This window comes from Chenopodium album, chromosome 24 (assembly GCF_948465745.1).
Source record: "Chenopodium album chromosome 24, dcCheAlbu1.1, whole genome shotgun sequence".
Classification (NCBI taxonomy): Eukaryota; Viridiplantae; Streptophyta; class Magnoliopsida; order Caryophyllales; family Amaranthaceae; genus Chenopodium; species Chenopodium album.
In genome coordinates this window covers 6,721,571-6,739,714 of record NC_137857.1, presented here as the reverse complement: position 1 = coordinate 6,739,714, position 18,144 = coordinate 6,721,571, and the positions used below count along the sequence as shown (strand labels likewise).

General features: G+C 31.7%; 2 protein-coding genes across 3 annotated transcripts; one reads left to right on the top strand and one right to left on the bottom strand.

Annotated features, from left to right (window-relative positions):
• The first annotated feature begins 1,709 nt into the window (after positions 1 to 1,709).
• On the top strand, positions 1,710 to 3,476 carry LOC145612379 (F-box protein SKIP1-like). 2 transcript variants are annotated; one of them, XM_081667755.1, is made up of 3 exons: positions 1,710 to 2,094; positions 2,930 to 2,996; positions 3,132 to 3,476. In XM_081667755.1, the coding sequence occupies exons 1-3, from the start codon at positions 1,742 to 1,744 to the stop codon at positions 3,384 to 3,386; spliced, it is 675 nt and encodes a 224-aa protein (XP_081523881.1). In that variant the 5' UTR covers positions 1,710 to 1,741; the 3' UTR covers positions 3,387 to 3,476. The 2 variants fall into 2 exon arrangements, with proteins under 2 accessions (XP_081523881.1, XP_081523880.1); XM_081667754.1 differs by having other exon boundaries at positions 2,930 to 3,476.
• A 1,321-nt stretch (positions 3,477 to 4,797) lies between these two features.
• Positions 4,798 to 8,799, bottom strand: LOC145610467 (serine decarboxylase-like). The gene is made up of 5 exons (XM_081665805.1): positions 8,523 to 8,799; positions 7,143 to 7,374; positions 6,556 to 6,749; positions 6,208 to 6,344; positions 4,798 to 5,364 (listed from the first exon to the last, which is right to left on the bottom strand). The coding sequence occupies exons 1-5, from the start codon at positions 8,797 to 8,799 to the stop codon at positions 4,798 to 4,800; spliced, it is 1,407 nt and encodes a 468-aa protein (XP_081521931.1).
• Positions 8,800 to 18,144: the final 9,345 nt, after the last annotated feature.

Here is an 18,144-nt window from a genome sequence, read left to right as displayed (position 1 = left end):
GCTTCTAGTGTCTTATCATAAGTTTCTGGTTGATGTTCAAAAGTTTCTTAAAGGTGTTTAGTAGTTGGTCTATAATTATATACGAATTATTAAACAACAAAAGAAGGAAATACACAACATCCAAATAAATTACTACCTCCGGTCCAAATTACTCGCAACTTTGGAATATTTTATATCTCACAAATAATACCTAAAGTTGCGAGTAATTTAGACCGGAGGTAGTATTATTTCATACCAAAGTACTTGATAAAGTTTATACACAAATTATTACTTCATACAGCACACATATATGGATGTAAAAGGCAACGTATATAAACAGACAGGAAAATATGAATGTAATGGATATGGAACGATTAACATCAGATTTGCTAATTTTATTGCACAATTCACCAAAATTGATCAAAAAGCTACAAAAAAAAAAAAAAAAGGAGCAAATCTCCATTTTTTTTTTTTTTAACAAAATATAAGAAACTTTATAGTGGATAAAGAAAGTAGAGTTTTCCCCATTATTGAAAATTTTAGAGCTTCTAGTAATTTAGAGGTAAAAAAGGGAGAATCAAAATTATCAATGAGGGAAGCAAAAATAATCTTCAAAAGAAAAAAAAAAAAGTAAAATAAAAATAAAAAAAAAAAGAGGAAAGGGAAAAAATAAAAATGGCTGTTGAATCTCTTAAAAAAAAAATGGATGTTGAAAGATTTAATTTAGGTTTTCAAAGAATTTAGAGGTAAAAAAAAAATATCAAAATTCAATGGTGAAAACAAAAAAAAATGGCTAGGCTTCTTCTATTGGGTGCAAGCTTCATTCTATTGGACATGGAATCACTGGGCTGGGCAGCAGATTGGGCCTGGTGCACCTATTTCTAGGTGCACCATGGTGCATGTAATACTAATTGTGAGCCATGGGTCAGGCCTAACTAACACCAAAGCATGTGGGCTTGGCACGGCCCAAAGCCATCTTTAGCCTTTGGTGATGTAAAAAACTCTTACTAATTTATGATCTTCCACATTTTCTCTTTTGATTGATGTATTATTCTACTTTTTGTTTTAAATTCAGTGTAATTATTTTTGTTTTAAAACTTGATCAGGTTTTGTTATTCCAAAGAAAAAATAAATCAAAAAACTTGGTTTGGTTTTGATTTCTTGGTTAAAATGTTTTTTTTTTTTTTTTTTTTTTTTTTTTTTTTTTTTTTTTGAGCCACAAGACGGGGTTGATGAAAATCGATCCTAGGATCCCTTGAAATCGGTCCGGATTAGTGGGTTAGACACTTATACATTTTGGGAGTAGAGAGAAAGAGTAAGGGATTCTACCCCAAAATGCCTCTAATGGGAATAATCTTACAAGCTCATGGTTAAGAGAGTAACCTTCTCTACTAAACCAAGCCTTGCTTGATTGAAACCTAGTTGAAGTTGAAGTTTGTCCTAGTTGGAATGTATTATGCTCTAATCTTTTGGAGTTTGGAGTTTTTGGACAATGTATCCTACTACTCATTGGGTTTCAGTTTTAGAAAAACTAGGACGTTTGGACTTTTTCACTATTCATGTAATCATGTAATATTAGCTTTGACCATAATGTTTTACAAACATAACAAAAATATTTTATTAGAGGACAAATAAAATGGAACACCCACTTTGTGAAATACCCACTTTGCCCCCCTGAACTAATTTGATGAGTACTACACTACTACTCGTATCAAAAAACATAAAAACCATTTGCGCAAGCAAATCTTCAATCTGTCCAAAAATGAACACAGAAGGTAACCCAACCGAGTTAACCCACAACTCGGATTGGGCCGAGTTAACTCACGAGTGCTTAATCAACATCCTCTCACGTCTGCCATTAGAGGACAGATGGAAGGGACCTATGCTCGTCTGCAAGCCATGGTTGGAAGCTTGCAAAGATTCTTCACTCAACAACTCGCTTGATCTTGAACCTTACTTTGAGTCATCTACTGAGTCAACTCGCTGGTGGTCTCCCGAGTTTCAGAGCAAGATCGATGCGATTGTGAAATTTATAGTCGGTTCGAGTGATGGGTTGTTGAAACAAATCCGTGTTAGACATTGCTCTGATCATGCCCTGATCTTTGCTGCTCAAAGGTTGACTTTTTTTTTTTTTTTTTTTTCTATTCTTTTCCTTTTCCAATTTTTGTATTTTTTTGGGTCACTTTTGATATCCTTTATCCATTTGGTAAATATAGCAATTTTTGTATTTTTTTTGGGTCACTTTTGATATTTTTTTTCCTCTTAAATAAAAACAAGCTAGTTGACATTGAGGATAAACTTGAACATATGATTTTTGATAAATGATTTGATTACAAACTAAAGTATAGTTTTGAAATTAGGCATTGATTGGTTTAATAGGAGTATACGACAGTACACATTAGTTTATAGCACTTTGTAAGAAGATTTTGAAGAAATTGTCTAATGTATGATTCAATAAGTTATAGATAGATGATTGAAATTCTATATGATTGGTTTAATAGCAATACACATTAGTTTACTATGTGATGCAATGAGGTGTGGATAGATGAATTCCTTGTAGTCCTGAATTAGCTACAACTATAAATCCATATCGAAGTTCCTACTTAGTTACGAGGGAGTCCCAATTAATCTATGAGATTAACAGTTCAAGTTAATCTCTTCTCACAATTTTTTACATTGTTTACTGTGCCACTTTATTATTTCACTTTTATAATTTAGAAAATAAACATAAAACAATATATTGTGAGAGGAGATACATTTTCAAGTTTATCACAGAGATAAACTTGAATTCTCCCCAAGTTACTTGCTATAATCGAATCGGGTGTATACTTTATGATAAAGATTGTAGCTAGTGTAGTAAAGAATGTTAGAAAGAACTTTAATCTCTATAGATGCTAATAGATACTTGAACTTTAATGATGATATTCGATTTTGATTGCCCTGTTTACAGATGCCCAAAACTTGAGGTTCTTTCCATCAAAAGCAGCCAAAGTGTCTCTGATGCGACTATCATAGAGGTGTCTAAGAGATGCCCTATGCTGAAAGAACTCGATATCAGCTTTTGCCATAAGATCACTTATAAATCTTTCCCATCAATCGGGAGGAACTGTCCTCGTCTGAAGTTACTGAAACGCAATTTTATGAACCTGCAGGATTCTTCGCAGTATAGGGGAATTGTACCAAATGAATACATCGATGCTTGTCCCCAAGATTTTGATTCCGAAGATGCTGCCATTGCTGGATCCATGCCTAATTTGCTGAGTATCGATCTTATGAATTCCGGGTTGTCAGGTAAAGGCCTCGCTTTGATTTCTGAAGGTTGTTTGAACCTGGAAACTTTGGATCTGCGTGGGTGTCATAACCTGACTACTCAAGATCTTATATCTGTGTTGCCTTTGGTAATGTAAATTACTTGTACTAATTTATGATCTTCTACGTTTTGTTTTAAATTGTCATATTGTTGATGCAATTTAACTTAAACTTGATTTCTTGGTGAGTTTTGTGATCTACTTAAACTACTTTGTAAATGTATAAATAATTAAAAATTTTGATTTCGATTGTACAAAACCGGTGATTTCGCATCAAGTAATGGACTTTGTACAATAAAAAACAATTATTCAAGGATTAAAAATCAATCCCAATTGCGTTCATTATCGAAATTCGGATAAGTATAAATTTCAAGTATGGTGTTTAAATCTGGCCATGTCTTTGATTTCAACCGTTGCACAATTGAGAGTAAATGACGCATAACATTAATTAGATGTTAAATTCAACCATAGATGAAGGACATTGAAAGAACACGAAGAACAATGAAGAACATAATTTTTGATTTTTGATTTTTTAATTTAATTTAATTTTGGGATTTAATTAAATATGATTTTTGTAAAATAATTTCGAAAATATTAAATAGAATTTCGAAAAAAGAAAAAGTAATTTTCAGAAAATATAAATAAATTTAAAATAGGAAAAATAAAAAAAAAGGGGTTTGACCAACTATTTTAGGAGAGATAAGATTAGCCAATCAAATTCAAGAATAGTGATGGTCATAAAAAAGAGTGACCACATTAGAATTTTTAATAAATAATATTCATCAAATTAAAAAGTTTGTGACACTAGAATACAATTTTCAATTCTCTTATTATTCAGAGTTATAAAGTATTTGAACTTTTAAAGTGAAAGTCACATGGTTATGCAGTCTGATTACAACCTGAAAAAATAAGACAAATTTAGCTTAGAAAGTACACAACGGTTGCACATTTTATTTTCTTTTAAGGCTCTTTGTTCACAAGGTTGATTGAACATACACCTCTGACATCTGGAAATCTTTTACTTAAGAGTGTGGTATGTACAAGTTGAAATTAGAATGTACCTTTTTTTTTATAACTTCTATTTATGTTGAGGATTGATCCAATTAATGAGTGTACGTGCTTTAGACAGTACAGAGCGTGTTTTGTCCATTTTTGAAGTTCAAAGACCAAACATGAAGCTTTCATATTACTTTATGGCAAAGGTAGCACAAGGTTGAACAAGGTGAGCAAACATGAACTATTGAAGAACATATTATATATCAACAAATATAAAGGTTACCTTCAACCTCAAAAACAATAATATTTAGAAAATTGCTTTATAATATGTACTTAAAACACAAACCTTTAAGTCTTTAACTATTCGAATAAAGAATTTATACGCACTATCATAAGTACACTTGTATATTTCATGTCTTTTTAATTACTCCGTACAAGTTACTCTTATTGTGTTGATTAATTAAATAACATGATACACACATGCTCAAAACATAAATAAAAGAAATGTAAATGTTCACATATGCAAAGGGCAAACACAATTCTCTTTGCCAATATCAGAAGCAACACAAGGAGGTTGATTTTTCCCATCTTTGAACCAAATCGAACGCCTTTCAACTAGCTCTTTGAGGAAAGTATCCAACGTTTTCATTGTAACATTAGGCATGACAATTACATGAGCTATGTTCCCTTGACAAGAGAGCTGCCAGTATCGTATAAACTCCTCGTCTTGAGGACGCTCGAATACCACAGTATTGCTAAGCTCATTGAGCATGACACTAACTCCGGCCCCTCTAAGCCGTTCTTTAAGGTAACAGGCTATGATCAAGCACTTTTGAACCTCTTTCTTGAGTCCATTGTATCCTTTGCGGCTCAAGGCATACCATAAGAAGACGGGGGCTAGGCCGTTCCTGCTCCCCATGATTGTGGTATCCCTTGTAGCTATGTACTCTACATTTCTAGACAGAACATTAATGTGTTCTATCCTAACCATTTGAACACCGCAAGGCATCGGACTTCCCACGAATTTGTGGCCGGAAACACATACACTATCAATTGGCTTCTTGAATGTTATATGAGGCGCCTAGTAACAATGATATGGTACATTCGGACAAGAATATGTAAATACATTAGTGTGAAAAAAAGAAAAAGAAAAAAAAAAAGAAAAGAAGGAAGTGATATGATGATGGTATCAAAAATCTATTAGCTTTCCCAAAACATGAGAGAGTGTCCCAATTTATGATAAACAAAATTCGTTTATCTAATGACATTTTTTTGTAAATAAAGCAAGAAAATATCCTAATTAGCATGATATTTTTTTTTTTTTGAAAACAGCATGCTATTTTTTTAAAATAAAACAACATTTGTAGGACCCATATTTGATTAAAGTTGTTGAATTATTTACAGAATTCTCACTAGATAAACACTTTTTTGTTTATCATGAAGATAAACTTGTATTTTCTCCTAAATATAATAAGTTCCATTGTTTAATTAGGCGTGTTTTCCACCAAAAGTGTCCATACTACCATACCACCAATTATGCATGACCAAGTTGAGCAAATTACACTATTTTAATTTGCATTGATGACTACTAGTTAGGTAGGGTGGTGTACGTAAATTTGTAATAAGAGTAACGTTTATTCTATATTAAGTCGCAGATCGTAAAATGACAAAGTTTTACGTCTCCATTTGGTACAAGAATTCGTCTTTTGATTAACAACTTCGTCACAATTAACCATGTGAGTGTTATTAGAGAATAAGAGTGTCTACACTATATAATTCGTATTAAACATGTAATCCAAAAATGTATTCAAGATATAAAAAATATAAAGATGAAATTGGCAAGCTAAGCTAGATATGAGATACATGGATCTTAAGAGCTCTAAAAATGCAAGAAAAACGCCTTATAATTAAGATAGTTACTAACTCGATTTAGGAATGGCAGCATAAGACCAAACAAGGCTGCATCACAATGGATATAGAACCGATTGCGTAGGAAACCACACTCTTCAAGCGTTTGTACCACAAGATCGATATCATCAATAGCACCTTTTACCGTAGTCCCTGCAATAAGAGACCGCAAATGGGTCATACCATCGCGTTTATATAGGTTGATACAAGTCTAATTTTATAAGTACAGTACAACATTTGGTGAACAAAATATATTCTTATCTAACACTCAAAAATCGAGCATCATAATGTACTCGACCACCTAAGCTTGTGTATCATATACTTTGTATAAGGTAAATGATCGAAGTATGTAAAAGATTATTACCTATGGTCAAATTCATGATGGCAGGTTTATTTTTGTTCTTAAGAAGACTTTCCTTCAAATCTCCGCAATCAATCACCCCAGAAGTTAATGTTTCCACCTTAACACAATTCATTCGGTACATACGTGCAGCTTTAAAGACCGAGTAGTGTGCCTCTTTCGAAGCATACAATATTCCATCAGGAAACATTTCTCTCCTATGATGCGAAAAAAAATAACATGATCGGATTAATATGTGATAGAGAATATACCTAGAATAATAATGGTTTATTTTTGTCGTCTCATGTGATTTTTTCGGGCTAGAGTGCTTCTTCAATCCTCCTCACATGGACCTTGACCCAGTGAACTTTCCTTCAATATGTTTACAACTTTGCATCGCTCACTTAGGTTTAGTAATAATCAAATACAGAGTATTTATAGTGCATTGTGTTAATCAATTAATTTTTTATGATAAAACAAACTTTTATAGAGAGTAGAATAAATTGATTTTCATAAATTTAGTGCTTTTTTTTTTTTTTTTTTTTTATCATACATCGTATATATTATTTACTAATTTTTCTTAGAAAAAATTTGATATCGCGTTCACTTACCCTACTAGTATGCCATGGAGGTTTCCTTCTGTTCCACCACTCGTAACATATCCCCAATATTCATCCTTCTTGATTTCCCAAATGCGAGCAAACCAATCTAAAACACCTACTTCGAAGTCCCTTGAGTGCACACCATAGTTGCCCTCAATAAATGGATCACCGGCGTTGTTAATTGAAAATCGTTGCAATGGACCAAGAGCATCATAGTTAAAGTCTAAATTCACCGGATATCCTACATTTAAACGTTAGTTATAGCTCCATGAGTTTTACATTTAAGGCCAATTTGTTTCATTTTATTTTATTTTATTGCAGAAAAAAATAATTTCTAATCATTTCAAATCAATATACTACGTTTATGAAACAAATTTAGAGAAAAAAAAAGTCAAATAAGTTTAGAAAATAGGTTCCGAATAAATAATACGAAATATCATACAATATACGAGTAATTTGTTGAATGCCTTTATTACTCTAAGAAGAATCTTGTCCACTTATTGCTACGTACTATTTTAAATAATAATAATAATAATAATAATAATAATAATAATAATAATAATCCTTATGGATGACCAATCCACTTTCTTGTGAACATAATTCATTTATATATGCATCCCAACACTCCTAGCCTATACTAACACGGTACGTGCAATGATCATGCATGCGGCCGGGTGAAACTTGATAAACATGTCTAATGATACTATTCTTTTTTTTTTTAATGGCACAAATCTAATGACACTATTCTAAAAAAAAAAAAAAAAAAAAAAAAAAAAAAAAAAAAAAAAAAAAATCCTCCTCTTCTATTTCTTTTTAATTGATATACTCCCTCCGTCCCAAAAAGAACGACCCATTTGGGTTGATTACACCGGTATTAAGGAAGTTAAGTAAAAAGAAGTAAATGTATTTGGAAAGATAAATTTACATGGTGTTTGTAAAAAAATAGAGAGAAAGTAATAAAATAACATGGAAAATCAAATTTTTATATGGGGAAGCTAATTTTGCACAAATATTGTAGCAAATTGGTGGGTGTTTTAATGCAAATGGATCATTCTTTTTGGGACAAAGTTTTGGCCAAATGGGTCGTTCTTTTTGGGACGGAGGGAGTAGTTCTTTAGTCACGTTTTACAATGCATAAATTTAATCATTAATAGCTTTAATTATCGATAAATAAACATTAATACCGTGATAAATCTAACAAGACCCCCATATACATAATTATATTTTTCATTACATATAAATTACAAATCACGGTCAAAGGAAAGTATGTGAATAATGCTAAAGTCAAAACGTGTCAAATAAAGAAAAACGCAGGTAGCATCAATAAAGAATTACTAGTAATAATCAGCAATTTAAAATGAATTAGAGAAATTTAAATATCATCGTCACCTAGGTTGTTTTTGGTCCTCTCAAGCCATCGATCCGTGTATCCTGCCAAAACAATCGCCATATAAGCTTCCGTTGCTCCGGTCAGCTCATCGTTAGCCTCGGGTTCCTTGATGTCAAGGCTGCAAGGGGTGTACTTATTCCGGCCATTGTCACTTTGCTCCTTTTTCGCCGCCACGACAACATTAGTGTCATCAGTGGGCGCTAGGGAGCAAGAAACAGGATGATCTAATTCAAAAACCAAATTTGTTGAGCCACAAACCACCGTAGACGAAACCATTTTTTGCTCTCTTTTTATGAATGTAACACCTACATGCAGTTTAGTTATCAGTTATAATAATAATGAGGAAATTTAATCGTATAAATCGAAAAATAATGAAGCTCCTATAAACATACACACCTAGTTGGTTGGTTATTTATGATAAAAATTGGGAGCAAATTATTACTCCAGTATATTACAACTCATAATAATGTATGATATTTATAGCTAGCTTACTTCCTACTAGTTCAGCGTATTATATTACTCGTATTAATTATAGTTATAGGGTGAATCAGGTAGAACACCAAAAAAAAATTAATTATAATTACAACTTGACGAATATGGAAAGGTACGTATAAACGCTAGCTATTACTGTAATGACAATGTTGAAGGTGCAACAAAGTTAAAGCCTTCAATGATGAGTTAAGGTGTGAATCATGTTTTATACCTAGTATAATATAACATTATAAGATGTCTCCCAAGAGACTGAGGTGTGAATCATGTGATTGAGTTTTTTTTAATCAAATCTTAGTGTGACATCATTCAATCTTGACACAAATATTTGCAGAAGATTTGAGACAGCTATATATAGAAAAACGAAGTAGTGTTAAAAAAAAAAAAAAAAAGGGGGGGGGGGGGGGGGGGGGGGGGTGGGTGGGTTTTAGTGAAGACCCAATTCAAGAAGAAACGTATGTTGAAAAAAACATCTATATTGATAAAGAATTTGGTCACGTTATGTTCACTTCATCTTATTTTTGCTGAAGTGAAATTATTTTTAACGACTCGTTATATTTCTTCATTAAATTTATTGAATTTTACTGACATGAAATTAATTCAAACTAAAATCATGCCCGCACACTTTCTCCCTATAGTACTTTATATTTATGCAGTAAAATCGCCTAAATGCAAAAATTTTGGTGTTAGAATGAATTTGATTTATTACTTGATAATTAAATTGTTTAGCATTACATTAGCATTAATTTAATAAAACTTGATGTTTAAGGGGTCTCAATCTTAGAAGATTATTATTTGTTGTGAGTCCAGGGAATTTTGGTGTATTTCTTTTACAAACCTTTGATACCCGATACATTAGAAAGTTTTTAGGCGTACATGGTGTATTTTTTAAATGGAAAAATAAAAAATGGTTAATGATTAACTATGGTTCCATTTAAAATTAAAAAATAATTAACTATAGTAAAAGAATAATATGGAAGAATAAAAAATGGTTAATGATTAACTATAGTTCCATTTAAAATTAAAAAATAATTAACTATAGTAAAAGAATAAAAGGTAATTTATCTTTTTGTACTTTTAAATTAAGGGCATTTAGACAAGTTTAAATGAGTCTGCATATATTAACATAACGGTTTATTTTTAGCTATTTTCTTTAAATTCTGCAAGAAAAAACATCAACCAATTATGGCTGAATCCGTGGGTTCGAATTAAGAAAACAGAATTCACCAACTTTTTATTTAAAGTACCATCCATGCATCAAACTATTGAATCAAGCAGAAATATTGATATGTTCTTTAGATAAATTGAAACCAGATTATCCGCACTCTCTGATAACTCTATGCTTAAAGCAATTAATAAAATTGAGAGAACAAATAACTTTTTTGGAAGGGGTTCCAAACAGCATCAAGAGAGTGATTACCAATTAATTCTACCATTCTAATTTGATATTCCCTCTTTCATTCTTCAATATTATTTAATGATTTCCCATCAGAAATCTATATAAAATAATGACATTTTGAGTCAAGATTTTATCAAGGCATTTGAAACCTTGATACCCATAATGTTGAAGTGACTTTTTTACTTTGTTTTCTGGTTTATTTGTAATAACTTGGGGATTTATTTGTTATTTGTAAATTTTTTGGGTTTATTTATTAATTGTAAATTTTTTGGATTTATTTGTTAATGTTATGATTTTTTATTATATTATAAAATTATTTTGAATCTGATTCCAATTTTTTTTTTCTGTTAATTGAAGGTTAGATGGTAAATTTTTTGCGCTTATTTCTTAATTTATATAGGATTTCTTTTTGACAATCTTACTTCTTAGGTAAAATTATTAATGTTTATTACTCAGAATTTTTAAATAATTCTTACTTTTGAAAGTAAAATACTCATAATAATTTATGATCTTCTAAATTTTGACATTGAGTAGTAGTAAGTGAAGAAGATAAATATACATAAGAAGAATATTAAAGAGACTCAATATTTAACATAAGAAAAAATACAAAGAGAGTAAAAAAAAAAAAAAAAAAAGAAAGCTTGTAACTTGGTGTGACTCTTGTGTCTATATCTTGATTAAATGCTTATAACCTATATATTTATAGTTGAAGGTGAAAGTGAGAAGAAATGGCTGGAAGATCTCAGAATCATCACGCTTGTGCCCATAATATTCTAGAATATTCTTGAACCATATCTTCTAGTTGCTTCTAGTGTTAGTAATTTCGTACAACGTTCAAATTGATAATTTTAGAGAAAATCTTAGCAAGAACTAAGTGTATATGATCATCATAGTGATAATTGTTGAAAACCCATTGTAGCCCACTTATGAGTGTCCCACATTGGAGAAAGAGGAGAGATGGTTTTCACTTTATAAGGTAGAGGAGTACCTTCTACTATTGCCAATTGGTTTTAGTATGGAAGCTCCAAAGCCTTGTTTGTGGGCCTAACTCTCCTCCTCCTTGTTCGGGTTGCCCAGGCCCATTTCACACTGTTTCGAAATTTATCATGGTATCAGAGCCCGGGTAGCGGGTCTCTTCTAAACTAGGTATTTAATCGCTACTGGATAAGGACTTACCTCGACAGGATGTCCAGCCCCTAAGAGGATTATTGATCTGGCCTTATCCAGTTAGCTCTGACGTTCTAAGGACACTCATAAGTGAGGGGGAGTGTTGAAACCCATTGTAGCCCACTTATGAGTGTCCCATATTGGAGAAAGAGGAGATATGGTTTTCACTTTATAAGGTAGAGGAGTACCTCCTACTATTGCCAATTGGTTTTAGTATGGAAGCTCCAAAGCCTTGTTTGTGGGCCTAACTCTCCTCCTCCTTGTTCGGGTTGCCCAGGCCCACTGCATATTGTCTTGAAATTTAACAATAATGATGATGCGATGAAAGATTATTGAAAATCTTTTGAAGCAGTTCGTTAAAATAGGAATACGTTTGAACTTTTTAAAAAAAAAAAAATAGATTGAGTTAATAAAAGGGATATCTAATATAGTATCATATAAGGATTCCAACCAAATAAGCATAGGATTTTTAAAATTTTATTAAATCTTAAGATAAATTTCAAAACGTACAACAATTCTAGTTTAATATTTTATTAATTTATAAAATATCCGAGTATTACACTAACCTTGCTTGATTTTTTCGGAAACTGTTGGAATATGCATAAATACTTCATTAAAATAATGAGCCTATAAATTTGAGCCACACCCAACAAATATTTTGTACGGAGTATGAAAGTATAATAAACAATAAAAAGAGATTTAAAATTTAACGGTTTCTCAATATTTACATCAATTAATTTTTTGTATTATTCTGAAACAACTTTGACCATTTTGTTTATATCACAAATGTATACAGATAAATTTCAATATTTAAATCTCATAATTTATTTTGTGACAAACTAAACGACGCCCTTATTTTACTAGCTTAGGTAACACCCATATTTAAACATGAATGTATAAAAACATACCCTCGTGTGTATTATTATTTTTTTCTCTGGCCTCTAATTCAATCTAACATTCTCTCCTCCAAAAAAAATCACCACCGACCGAGGGCAAGGTCATCGAACACATCGCGAGAGTTAAAGTCATTTTTTTGGACTAGAGGCTAACGGCCAATTTTTTTTAAAACTTTAGGGGAGAAACGCGTAGAATCTTCAAAAGTCTCTAGGAGCTTCGAAAATTCTAGGTGTTTCCCCCCTAGAACTTTCCAATTATTTTGTTTTTATCATAACTTTTACCCCAAACTCGAATTAAGACAAATAATACTTTCTCTGTATTTTTTTGTTGACACCGTTTGACTTTTACACTATTCACACACTACACTTTGACTCCCTTTTGAGATTAATAGATACGATAAAATATAATCAGGTGGGATCTTGTTTGAATCGTTTATATGTATATATTTTTTAATATCCACTTTTTATAATTTTACAATGTTAATAATTGAAGTTATTAAGCGTTAAAAACATTCGTTGACAAGCGTGATAATAGAAAAGTGTCAACTAAAAAAAAAGAGGAAGTATATAGTTAGAAAGCTCTGAAAGTCAACTTTCCAATCCAATTAAAATCAAGTCAATATCATTTATATATCTTAAGATTTGGTCAAAACAGTACAAGAATGTTGAATTTGGACCAAACTTATAATTTTTAATAAAGCAGAATTTAAAGATATGCAAATATGGAACACGGGAAGTATACATACAAAGAAATAAGTATGAATCAATGATACACACATTACATGATAGTCCTTTGATACCTAGGACCCAATATACCTAGTCGAACGAAGTTTGTATTAGTTAGAGTCTATTATGCTCTAACCCTTTGGACGATGTTTTCAACAAGTACTTTAGGTAATATTCAGAACTTGGTGATAAAAAAAATTGTAGATAGAAGGATAGAATTGTTAGTGAAAGAGTTATGTCTTCGATAAGTGCAATTACTAGATATATCAAGGATCACTATTATGGAGATAATAAGTTCATTCTATAGGGTCGTCAATATCTGGTGCTAGATATGATAATTGATCTTTGGGTTAGTTAAATAGCCCAAAGCCTTCTAGAATGGATCCTATGAGGTCACACACAAGGGTATTGGGTTAAGCAAGTAAGAGGCCCATTAATGGGCCTCATGAGCAATCAACTAATCATGAATTGGATTGGGCTAGCATAGTAGGATTGGAATTAGGTTTTGGGCTTTTGACATGGGCTCTTATTTAGAGATGAGATCTATAAATAAGATTCATGCCTAGGGTTTGCAGTAAGTAGTCATAATTCACACACTGTGAATTTTGACATCAATGCAACCAATCCCAAAACCCTAATCCTCTCTCCAACTCACGGCCCTCATCCTCCCCTCACGTCCGTACGGCCGGCCACCCCTTGGTGGCGCGTGTGGTGGTTATCGTGGTGGTTCTTGGTTAGTATGTCTCTCCTCGCCGTTGAAGGTTGATTGAAGCGTTCAGTCACGACTAACTAGCATTAGTGGAGGTCTTAATCTGTGCCCGTAGACCAAGTAGAGGAATCACGCTTGGGGTTCTTTATCTCCATTTGTTCTTGCTCGATCGCACGTGGAATCACGCTTCAAAGGTACAATTATTTGTTCTTTATGTGTTATGCATTAGATCCTTGGATTAGGTACTGTATGAATATGATTCATGTTTATTTCCGCTGCGTAGTACCTATAAACCCTTCAATGGTATCAGTTAGCCTATTGCATTTACGCATATTGCCAATAATTCTTTGATAATCCACAATTTTAATTCAATTAGGAGGGAGAATAATTTAATTATGGGTCAATTATTATATTAAATGTGATTTAATAATGCTCAAAATAGCCATGAAGAGATCCGATTTTTTGCCCTAGTTTATTCGATTTTTTCGAACCCTAACCCTAATTTTTTGGAAATTTTCGAACCTAATTAGCCCTAAAATCTGATTTTTTGTGCTTAATTTTGTTCGATTTCGATTGTTTGATGCTTCATGATTTTAATCTAGTTGATTTCATGTATCAATTATGAATTTTGCATGATCAATGATTTGATTTAAAAGTTAAATTAAATTGGGGATTATTTTCATGAAGAACCCTAGTTTTTAAAATTAGATTGTGAATTTAATTTTAATTGGATGAATTAGCATAAAAGTTATGTTTTAATTTATCATGGACAACATGAATTTTATTTAGCAAAAGTTGTAAATTAAAATTGATACACAAAAAAAAAGGAATTTTAGCAGCGGCAACCGCGGCTGGGTGGCGCAGCCACGGCGGCTGCCACTGCAGGTGGTCCGGAGGGAGGAGTGGGGTGGGGCAGCAGGTCGGGTCAGCAAAGGCGGCAGCAGCAGCACCGTGCAAGGGTTGCGCGGCACCGCTGCTGCTGTTGTGCACCGCTGCAGTGCAGCGTACACCTCACGGTGTACGGCCACCGTGGCCGGCTTAGGCTGGCCACACCACGGTGGCTGGTGCACGGTTTTTCAAAAAAAAAAAAAAATCAGTTTTTGAAAATTTATTCCAAGATAATTATGAATTATTTTGGGATAAAATTAGTTTTATTTTGGATAAGTTAAAATATTTTGAAAATATAATCTTTTATTTTAGGATAAAATCAAATATTCAAAAGTTGTTATATTTGATATTATCCATATTTAAAGTTGTTATTTTGATAATTATCCATAATTAAAGTAGTTGATTTTGGATAAGATTTGTTAGGATATTCTGAGCATATTCCAAAAGGATAATAATTGATTTAAATAATGTGATTATCCCATAATTATTTTTGGATATAATTGATTTAAAATTTTGTGATTGGCTAGTAATTAGGATAGAATTTCCTAACTTTGTTATAATAATATTTGAGGATAAATATGATTTATCTTTTAAGATTAAAATAAGATTTGATTCTATCTCATGACAAATTTAGAATATATGATATTTTATTGATGATCATGAATAATATATGATATTATCTAATTACATTAATTAAAATATGAGATATTTAGATGCCATGTTTCCTTAATTGTGAACATTCGATGTTGTAGTTTAGGAAAGCATGATGAGTGATTTATTATGTGGCAATTTTATAATATATGATGTTGTTTATTGCTATATAATGACTAGTATGGCCCAATAGATTGCTAAATACGATCTGCGCATCGTGATGTATTTTTGTAATCTTAGTACGGTCTATGTACCGATAAAGTATTTTGTAATTTTATTTTATTTTATTTAAGTAGTAGATAGAATAGAGTAGAATTACAGGTTGCAGTTAATCCAAGAAGCCCATGAAGTGAAGGCCCAAAGGAGCAAGGTGGATGCGATCCATGATGATTCAAGTGGGAGCATTTACTTTATTAGCTTTCTTAGGATTAGGGGCCATGCTATGTCTTATTTGTGCATTCAGTATTTTATGCATGTTAGATTTTATTGATGTTTTGTGATGATGCGCTAGAATTCACTATTTAATCACAGCATAATAAATCTAGATCCCAGTAATATTGATGTAGCTTTTCCAATTAAAAACCCGACGAAAACCTTGATCGTTTGTGATGGGTCGGCCTCATCAGAGCGTCATAATATATCTTGGGGAAGTGGGGGTAGATCACGTTCTACACTTTTAATTGGTTATATTCAACAAGGTTACCTAAAGATCAGTTTAGAACCTTGAAGCTAAGGGTAATAATTAAACATGTGATGGTTAATTATTCAACCAAGAATTACAAGAGTTGTAATCAGTAAAGAGTTTACTCACCTTGAAAATGTAATGGTTGATGGCAGGGCCTCAGTCCGGTTAATTATTGCAAAAATAAAGGATCTTGGAATCACTTAATTCAAGTTGGGATCACTTAAATTGAATAGAGTGTTTTATAGTTACCAATGTAATTCGCTATTGGTACTTTAAATTTAATTAAACATAATTGAATTTTGCGTTTACTTATAAGTAACATGTCATTCTAATTTTATTATTATATATAATCTCCTCAATTGAAAATAAAGTTGAGAAACGTTCTCAAAAAGGTTTAAAAGATAATCCATAAACTTATATTCCAATTTTGCTAAGATTGTTCTAAAAGGCAAGTTTTAGAACCCATGTCACATGTCTAAGGTTGGTTTTATTCAAAATGTTTGAGTAAAATGCCAACACATCTTCATTTTGAAAAATGTTTCAAGGGATATAATGAGATGAGAGGTACAAAACCTCCAAAAGACAAGTGTACAAGTCCAATAAAATCTATTATCTTCAATATGATTGAATATAAGAAAGTGATTGGAAATCTCCATGATCAAAAGTTGATCAAATAACAGTATTCTTCATCTACTTTATATAGAGTTTAATACTTGATTAAACTCAAATATAAATAATGATAGAATAAACTTAGCAGAATCATGAAAAGTGCTTAAAGTAGTTGAGCAAAGTATCATTTTGAACCTAAGAGAAATGTTCTAAGTGGCTCAAAGGGAAAGGTTTAGGAATATATGAGGATTGCATTAAGATGTTATAGGCCAAGAAATGCAAACAAGTTGCTACTTCTCAAACCTAAAACTACTTACATGCTAAAAGTTGTTATGAACAACAAATGTTTCAAATTAAATGGACCAATTCCAATTGATTAGAAACTACCTCATATAATTGGAAGGTAAAAGAATGGAAATGTTCCAATTTAAGAATTATATTATAGAAATTGATTTAGCATATTGCTACTTCTTGGACATATGATGTCTTGTTTAGATCACTCATTGCACAATGTGGTTGAACTAAAGGAAAAAGTTATAGCTAAAGGAGGAATAAATCTACAAGTTTAGAAGCAAATGTTGCTACTTCACAAGTAGAATCTACAAGTCTGGAAGCAAAAGTTGCAACTTTACAAGTAGAACCAGTATTTCACCACTAATAATTGGCTAGAATTAAATAAATGTTATTCATTCTTGCCATTATCAAAACACCATTCAATGATTAGTAATGACTAAACATCGAAGATTCAAAACGTGGAATAAATGTTATTCTATGCTTCATTGAGTCATAATGTGTTTTGAATTGCTAAATAGGTTTAAAGTTCTATATGATAGAAAATAGTTAAACCATTTCTATATATATATAAGTTGTCTCTAAACATGTCAATTAATTCGAATGAAAATGAAAATTGCATGCGGAAGATCCAAAGGGATGGACTTTCAATATCATTGGATTATGAATCCATTGATATATGTAATTATCATTCTAATTTGAAATTATGACTAAGTCACCATTTAGATAAATGATGATGCGAACTCGAGGTCGAATACATATTGATGTAAGAAAACCAAAGGTTCAAAGACTAGAAATGGACAAAGAAACTTCATTTGTGATACGATCACTACTTGTACTTGGTTGAAGCATAAGAGTGAAAATTTTGAAAAGTTCAAAATGTTCAGTATGAAGTTCAGTATCAACTTGACAAGATAATGATTACACTACAATATGATTGTAATTGTAAAAATTTAAGTCGAGACATGTATTGGCAACACATTCAAAGTATTGCGATATGATCGTAATAATGAGAATTTAAGCCAAGACATTGATAAACATCCAAGAGTTGTGAAATCGTTTTACAACAAAGTCCAAAAGAAAACCTTATGAAGTGTTTATGAAGGAAGCT